Here is a 9190-nt window from a genome sequence, read left to right on the forward strand (position 1 = left end):
TCACACTGGCAAATACACAGTATTTCTCTATGATACGGGAATCCTGTGCTGCTGCCTAGGGCAGAGTTAAGGCCCCTTTAACATACAGAGGATCTAGCCCACTGTATTTTACTTGCATTCTACGTGAGGCGCTCCCATTGGTGCCAGGGAGAGCTGACAAACACTGAAGGTAGCAAATGGTTTGGCAAAGACCTGGAAAAGACCAGTCACCATTTCTCTTTCTCCCGGCATGGGCAGAAGATAGTCCCTCTCAAATATAGGGTGTATCCAGTATTACATTGGTCCTACAATTAATCTTAGCCAAAAAATCCCCATTTCTTTGCAGTTATCGAAGGAGATTGACACCAGCTGCTAACCTGTCCCCAAAGCTGGCTCTGGACAACAGCAGTCTGGCCCTGAGGTTGTTTTCCATTGATGAGGATGATTTTTACCCAAACATGTTCTGGGCTGAAATGGAAGCAAACACATTCCCTGACACACAGGCAAAGTTTGAAGCCTATGATTTCACAGACTTTCAGATGTTAAATCCTTCCCATTTGAGATACTTTTTTGTACTGGAAAGAATGCCAATAGGTAAGAAATGGAAACTGCTAAAGCTATTAACATTAGAAAACTTTGCCATTCTGTAAGGGTCAGCATGGAAATCTTTGTCAAATCAGGGCTGATTTCTATTTCCCACACTGCATAGTTGGTGGTGGTTGTTTTTGTAAAGCCATGGTGCTTTGCAGTGACTATTACATCTGTATACATACCCTTCTATGAGAATGGACGTGGCATTCATCAGTATCAGGGCCTATTTTATAGGAAACGGCTGACCTGTACTAACACCAGTTGATGATTCATAAAGTGTGGAATATGCCTGAGCTAAGCCTTTTGTGTTTGGGATGCCAGAAATCCTATATTTCATAAGACTTTATTTTTTAGTAAATGAACAAGCCCTTTTTCTTCTGTAATCACCTACAGAGGATGGCTGTAGGATTGTTTCTCATCTATAAAGAAATAGTAAAATTGTACCTTTTTTCTATGAAGGTAGCACCCAATCTATAGCTATCCCCATTTAGTCTGCTGTATTCTTCATTCAATTTTGATTTTAGACTTTCATATCCATCTAGGCCTGATACTGGAGGGAGCAGCTGAAGTTTGTTTTTCATTTAAAGCATCTAATTTTGCTTTTATATTGCATTATATGATGTTAAATTCATGCTGCTTATTAATAAGATTGTATTTTAATTCTCTTTACAGCCCCTTGAGTATTTCTGCAAGGACACATTATAAAAAAGTAGGCTTCCTCCAAAACACTCTGTTTAGATGCTTGTATATCCCTGATCATTAAAGATCAAAATACAGTTGCACACAAAAAATCTGACAATGATATAATGTTGATGATGTTGATTTAATACTGTCTCTTACAGGATCTTTGCTTATATTTATCTCCAATGAAATACACTTTGACTGGTGCATAAATTCAAGAAATTTCATTCGGTTGCTTGTTACTTTCCTCCAGACACACTTGGCATGATTTATTGTTAGAATGCTTTTAGAACCAGTGAAAGCTTTTAAGGAGCCATCATGAATGTTATTTGATCTTGTTCTCTGGTTTTGTGTCTGTCTTTTTAGAGATTGGAGAGTTTTTAGAAGGAGACACTGTCACCATCCAGCTGCCCCAATATCTGCAGGTGTCTCCCTCCAGCTTTGTAAAGTGGATCAAGGAGCCTTCGCTCATGATGCTGTTTGGCACCAATGCAGTTGTGCTGGCCAATGGAACAGAGGGGATTGAGATCAAAGGAGTAAAGTAGGATTGTAATTTGCTGCATTTTCATCCTGTAAACAGAAGGTTGTTTGTTCCCTTCTCATTGCCCAGGAGTAATGCATCTTCATAAGAACGGCCATACTGGGTCGGACCAGTGGGCCATCTAGCCCTGTATCCTGTTTTCCAACAGTGGCCCATGCCAGATGTTATAGAAGGAATGAACAGAACAGGGCAATTTTGAGTGCTCCATCCCCTCTTCTAGTGCCAGCTTCTATTAGACAGAAGTTCAGGGACAACCAGAGCATGGGATTGCGTCCCTGACCATCTTGGTGAATAGCCATTGGTGGACCTACCCTCCATGAACTTAACTAATTCTTTTTTGGCCTTCACAACATCTCCTGGCAATGAGTTCCGCAGGCTAAGTGTTCATTGTGTGAAGTTCTTCCTAATGTTTGTTTTAAACCTCATGCCTATTAATTTCATTGGGTGACCCCTGGTTTGTGTATATGTGAAAGGATAAATAACACTGCCTTATTCACTTTCTTCACACCAGTCATGATTTTATAGACCTCTATCATATTCTCCCCCCACCATCACCGTATTCACACCAATAGGGGCTTAGCATCCACAAGGAGCAGAGAATAAGCCACATGGACTGACATGATTATCATCACTTAGTGGTGCTCTTAATACTTGCTGTAAAAATATTATTTCTTAAATGATTAGGAATAGAAATAGATAGAAAAGGAGAAGAAATGCTAAGTGACTGTGACCTGAATGCATAAGAAAAATAGCCATCAAGGGGTTCTGTAGCTATCATAAAACAGAATGGATCTCTGCTTCTTGATCCCCATATCTCCCATCACCTCTACTTCCTCTTTCCTTCCATCTCTTCCCTTCTCCTCTCTTGAGTACTCTCCCCATTCCCTTCCTAAGATACCCTTCGGTTGCCTGTGGTCTGATGAGACACAAAAGCAATGAAATGTCTGAGTTCTAATCTCCTTCCCTGCTCACCCAGCAGGAAACCTGTCCCCAGAGTGAAGTCTGGGTTTTGTAAAGCAACCTTCAGTAGAAAACCTGAATGGGAAATCGAGGATTCTCATTTCCTTTCTGTTTTACCTTCTCTCAGGAATAGTGAATTTGGTTACATCCGAGCTCTTGTCTATGATTTCACCCCTGATGTTCCTGGAAGGGTTATGGTAGCCATGAGGCTCTTCTTCATAAAGAAGGGTACTGAGTGTTTTTAAATTTATGGTGCATTAGCCTTAGTATGCTTTCATCAGTATTTGACTTCCATGTCATCTCTACCTTTTTACTTAGATTTTCAATGCCACCAAATCAGCAAATGCAATATTTTTTAAAAATAATTTTAAAATTCTATTAATATTTGCTTTGGTAAAACCAGTTTAGTTAAATTATTTTATATGCAAATATAAAATATATATATAGGCCAGTTCTGCTTGACTGTGCCCTTTTAACATATGAGCAAAAGTAACTGTTCACCAAAACTCTTAATGAGTGAGATTTCCACATATTTTTAAAAGGATGCTGAAAAATTGGAGAGGGTGCAGAAAGAGTCACAAAAATGTTTTGAGGACAGGAGTAGATTCCTTACAGTTAGAGATTTAAAAACCCTGATCTGTTTAGTTCTTCATCAAGAAGATTGAGAGGTGGCTTGGTTGCGCTATACAAGTACCTTAACAAGGAAAAAATACCAGCTCTTTAACCTAGCAGAGAAAAACATAAGAGCCAATGTCTGTAAGTTAGAGGCATGGTAAATTTAAATTAGAAACAAGGCACACATTTGTAACAGTGAGAATGATTAGCCATTGGAATGAGCTACCAATGAGAGTGGTGAATTCTATTTCTTAATGACTTTACATCCAGACCGGATGCCTTTCTGGGATATTTGCTTTAGACTTTAGTCAAGCTACAAGTTATTGGGCTCAATGCAAGTGTAACTGGGTAAAATTCTATGGCCTGTGCTCTACAGGAAGTCAGTCTAGATGATCTAATGTTCCCATTGGCCTTAAAATCTGAGACTATGAATGAATTAACACCCACCATGTTTATTATAAAGGGCAATTATTTCTCTTTGACTTGAATAAAATGAAACGATTAAATGGATCAATTACTTTACTTTGGCCAGGCTCCTGTTTATTTGAGTCACATGTGCATTTTCCCCCCTCAGATATTAGCAAAATGTGCAATGGAACACGGAATGAAAAGAACTGCCACTGTAACCCAGGATTCGAGGGAAATGGCATACACTGTATTGGTAAATATGTATGCACTTTATTTCCTGGAGCATTTTCTCAGAACGTGAGCATAAAATAGCACAGAAGATACCGAAGTGTTTGTGATGCTGCTGCAATCACCCAATGCCTAATGATGTCCAACATATATCCATGTAAAGGGTTTCCATGTGACCTCAACATGTTGCTTGGCTCCATTGAAAAGAAGAAAAGACAGGGAGGGGTCAAGTCCCAGGCATACATTTCAGAATGTGTTCTAAAAATAACAGACTTCTTCAGTAGTGACACTAAAATTGCATATTTCACTAATTTTTGCTACAGTGTTTTAAGCTGCTATTGTAAAAATATTGAAATATTTCTAAAGGGTGGTCTCACGGTGAGGCTCAGAATAAGATTAATCACTCATTAAATATAACAATGAGTTTTGTTAAAAACACCTTTATGCTGTGCCATGCAGCTTGTGAAGAAAATCCAAAATTAATTCCAGAAAGGTCTGGTTTAGTCAACATTCCCTTCCATGGCTGGTTTGAATTTTGTTTTATTGTGGGGTTTTTTTAAGCACCTGATATTCAGACATTGCAGATGCAGAAAAGGATGACTGTTCAACAGTGAGATGCACAAGGAGAAGCCAACTCTCCGTCATGCTGTTAGTCGTAGTGGCTGAAGTTTTTAAAAGGACAAGACATACTTTTGTCCAATAAAACTATTTTCAATCATGTAGTCGAAGACAGACAGAGAAGTAATCAAATCATGCTTCTGGGCATCGTTTGACTATATGTGGAGGCTAAGGAAGATTTTTCCTGCCTGTGCAGATTTGCACTGTTACAATAATGGCAAAGGATGTCCAAGCATTGATCACAGCATGCTAGACTTGGTAAACCAATGGCACGGAGATGGGATGCTGGACAAGTAATCTGGTCTGATGGCTCTTTGTTTTGTTGAGAGCAATTTGCAGGAATTCAATCCAAGAGTAGTTGGACATCTCGTTAGTGCCCACAAAAGAACTGGTTACATGAGCAACAGACAGAATGTTCAGGGAGCATTATTCAAGTTAATGAATAGCTGACTGCTGGAGCAGCATTAAAACTGTGACAATCAAGTGAATCCCCATGTCTCATGGATAGACACCAAGCCAGGGGCTACATTCTTTGATTGCTCAACAAACTGTTCCTGTTATCCTGCTGAGCCAGTGAAGAACCACCTTTGTGCACAAATCACGTAGCAGTGCAGCTGCAAATGTCAACTGGATGTGCACTTTTGTGGGATGAGTGGGTTCACATGAACTGTTGAGCTGGGTATTCCTTGTGCCCACACTTGAAAACTGTGACTTGGTTATAATCAGTTAAATCTGCTGTGACTTAGGGATGTTCACTTCTTTCTGCTTAAAGATATAGATGAGTGTGTGGAAGGAATGCCCATGAAGTGCCTGCCTGAGGCTGAATGTATCAATAGGTTTGGATCATACTTTTGTCGTTGCCCACATGGATTTGAAGGAGATGGATTGTACAGCTGTGCAGGTAAAGGACACGTGAGCTCTCAGACTTGAAGGGTTTTTAAACTGAGTTAGCTTGTGATCTAATACATTCTAAACAGTAAGTTTAGAAGTAAGTCCGTCTAATTAAACAGGTAAAGAGAAGGCTGTGGTTGTGATTTACAGGGACCAAAGCAATGTGGCTTCTTGATAGTCCCAGAAAAGGACCAGGCAATGAGCCTGTCAAGATGGCTTGGAATGATGGAGGCCTTGGGAAATTAAGTCCCACTCCTACCTGGAATCCCTGGTCAAGGCAGATTCAAAACAAAATCCGTGGTTGTTTCCCCAAGTTGATGGTCCTGGGTAAAGCTACTGTTGTGCTGCAGAAACCTGTGATTTTACAAGTCCTGTATAACTGCATTTTAAATGTTAAAATGAGTGTAGGGTTTTTATCCCCATTCTAGATATAGATGAGTGTGCAAGAGGCATTCATAACTGTAATCGGGATGCTACTTGCCTGAATACGCTTGGCTCCTATTTCTGTGTGTGTCAGAGTGGGTTTATTGGCGATGGCATTCACTGCAAAGGTAAGGAGACGAGATTGCCTGTTCATTCTTGACACGTGAGTGAGAAGAGGATGTTTCTCATTCTCGTGTTTTCATCTTTGTCCTCCCTGTGGCAGCAAAAAGCATATGGTCCCCATGGTCTCCGTGGTCTGTTTGTACTGTCACTTGTGGATACCAGAACCAGATGCGGATCCGTTTGTGCACCCATCCGGAGAGTGGAATGCGTTGCGAGGGACCTTCTGCCGATCTCAAGCTTTGTCCCAATCTAGAACCATGCCCAAGTGAGTCCGAATTCGTTCATTTATCTTAGAAGATGTATATATCCATCGCTACATTTCATACGGATTACTGTATGATTTCTATTCCCCATGCAATGCTTGTCAGATAAACTGCACCAGTTTGGCAGGGGAAACAGAAATTGGGATATTCAGCCCCCAAACAGACTAAATACAAATCTCATTTGCTCTCAGCAGCTCTGCTTCTTTTTAGTTCTCTATCCCCTACAGCATGAGTCTATGATCAAATGATGATCAATTGTGTTGGTGTAAAAGGATGGCTGACTCCAAGACCTTGTATAGGAATGTAGGACTCCTTGAGTCCCCCTAGGTGCAGCTCACAAAACCCTATTTTAAGATGGAAGGTAATTATTACTAAATCATTCTGACTGGTGGGCTCTTTAAACCCTATTTCAATATGTAAATGTTAAAAGCTGAGTTCAGAGATTCACTAAAATATATACATAAGGGAAAGTGGAGACATTTCTGCTGAGTGAATGCTATTTATTCTGTGACAACATCCTATCCTAATGACTATTTTCCAATATTCTCAATGATGTGAAACCCTTCCAGTGAATCTTGTCACATTCCATGAGGGAACACTTCAGCATAAATATTTGTTGATAGCCTGAATCAATATGGGTCTGCCACCTTGTTTCTGTTTCATTTGTCTAGTGAATGGCCAGTGGTCAGAATGGTCACCCTGGTCAGTGTGTTCTGACACCTGTTCAGGAATCAAGAAAAGAATCCGGATTTGCAATAGCCCTGCTCCTTCCAGAGGAGGTTTGCCCTGTGCTGGGTTAAAGGAGGAAGTCACTGTGTGCAACAACAAAAAATGCCCAGGTACAGTATTTATTTTGAATTCTGTGACATTTCACCAAAACGTCAGATGCAGGTGAGACTAAGAAAAAGAGATTCTGTTGCATAAGTAATGTCAAAGGTGCTTCAGTGCCAGACTGGAGTGTCTCCAGAGCTCTGCTACCCACCACATCCCTGCTCCCATTTCACGCTACACTTTCACCCATTCCTAACTGCTCCCTTTGTCTCCTCCTCTCTTCCGTACGTGTACATATTCCTTATACCTTGATGCTTAGAACAGCCATCTTTTCCTGCATAGCAAATCGCCATTTTCCCCTTCAAGCCCCTCATTAAAACGCCTTTATTGTGAAGACTTTAGCCAGTGATCTCCTCACTGTTAAAGTCTTTGGCTTTGTGCATGTCAACAGCTGGTCCATGTTTTTGTTCGAATTGGACTGTGCATTCTTCAAGGCATGGCTAATGCGTTTTTCATGTTTTGTAAACTGTCATGTACCCTCCCATTACTTTACGAATAATAACGATGCTGCCAGATGAAAAAACAGCCATAGACCTGGTTTTCATGAACAGACCGGATTTGCAACAGCATATCTGAAGTTATCTTTCCTGAACATCAATGTCTGAAACATGTTAGAAATTAAAATCAAATGAAGTAGATAAGCACTGGTGATGATGCTTGTCTTTTCTTTGTCTCAGTTGATGGAATGTGGTCTCCATGGGCAACCTGGACTCCCTGCCCCATCTCTTGTGGCCTTGGCGTGGTGAGCCGATCTCGACGATGCAATAATCCTGCGCCAGAGCATGGGGGGAAGAATTGCACTGGACCCACATATGAGGAAGGCTCTTGTGGATTTCCAGTAAGTCATAGATAACTGTATGATGATGGATTTTAGAAAATTCCTATCTGGAAGAAAACCGGGATCCATTATCACAGATGGTAAAACTTTTAAGTAAATTCAGAGGAGCACCCAAAGTTCAGATGCCTAATGAAATGGACAAAATGGGCTTGTATTACTGAGAATGGGGGAGTACCTCCAATGATCAATAGAAACGGGGGGAAATTCCCCCCAAAAGGTTAAAGCAGTTCTGACTGTATACTAGCAGTTCACTATCCACCTGATCCTGAGAGACACGTCTGTTGAAGCCAAAGGGAATGCTGCTGTTCAGGATCACTCAGAAATAGGTCTCTTATAAGGTTTTTAAACTGTCAAGTCTTAATGTAAGCAAACAAGATAATGAAATGTCTCAAGTTCTGCTTTAAAGCATTGCAGTAGAACTCTGTGCATGTTACATTTTTCTGTTTATATCAACCTATTTACAAAAAAAATTGTTAAAATTTAATTTCTACTTAAATTTACTTTTCACTCCATCACTCATAAAGGACAGAATTACTTGCACTAGAGATCTTGGTTGCCTGTACTATGCTTGTTTTGCTAGTGGAAATTCCACTGATATCAATTAAAGTTTCAGATGTAGAAATGTTAAGATACCCAATCTGCAACTATTAAAGGAGAATCTAACCCATGAAAGCTTTTTTTTCCCTAAAATATTTCTTTCACAGCATGCTAAGAATACTGCACTAGAAATTCAATCCTCACCACACACACTGTAATCTGTTTTATTTGCAGGAGGACTTTTGCAAATACCTGAAACGACCATCTGAATCCATTATACCAGGGAAATTGATCCAGTAATCAGCCTAAAGAAGTTAGTGTGCTGACAAACTATTGAAATTCACTGTCCTCTGACTCACTCAGATGCCTTTTGAAAAGCCCAGTTGTACTGAAAAGTTCCAAAAGAAACCTGCTCAATAGAAAACTTATAGCCATGGTACTTCCTGGAAAACACACACAGTATGGGTGTTGGTACCAGTGCAGTGTACAAAATGCTAAGGCCAATGCTGTTAATGATTTTAGGAGAGAAGAATAAAAGCTGTGTACAAAATGAAGACTAACAGGAGAATTACCTTCTTTTGCTGTGGGGCTGTGGGGGGCTTGTACTGTGCCTTTGAGAAAGAAAGTGAACCTCAGCAAGCAAAAGCTGTGAGGCCAAAGAGA

General features: G+C 40.3%; 1 protein-coding gene across 2 annotated transcripts; it reads left to right on the plus strand.

Moving 5' to 3' along the window:
* The first annotated feature begins 1761 nt into the window (after nucleotides 1-1761).
* Nucleotides 1762-9076, plus strand: LOC137165557 (thrombospondin-1-like). Of its 2 annotated transcripts, XM_067566837.1 has the most exons (8): nucleotides 1762-1792; nucleotides 3942-4028; nucleotides 5394-5522; nucleotides 5941-6063; nucleotides 6159-6323; nucleotides 6993-7160; nucleotides 7830-7990; nucleotides 8762-9076. In XM_067566837.1, exons 2-8 carry the CDS (start codon nucleotides 3953-3955, stop codon nucleotides 8825-8827), a joined length of 888 nt encoding a protein of 295 aa, XP_067422938.1. In that variant the 5' UTR covers nucleotides 1762-1792; nucleotides 3942-3952; the 3' UTR covers nucleotides 8828-9076. The 2 variants fall into 2 exon arrangements, with proteins under 2 accessions (XP_067422938.1, XP_067422939.1); XM_067566838.1 differs by lacking the exon at nucleotides 5941-6063.
* Nucleotides 9077-9190: the final 114 nt, after the last annotated feature.

This window comes from Emydura macquarii, unplaced genomic scaffold, assembly GCF_026122565.2.
Source record: "Emydura macquarii macquarii isolate MOO-44397 ecotype Brisbane River unplaced genomic scaffold, CSIRO-AGI_Emac_v2 contig_2768, whole genome shotgun sequence".
NCBI classification, from domain to species: domain Eukaryota; kingdom Metazoa; phylum Chordata; order Testudines; family Chelidae; genus Emydura; species Emydura macquarii.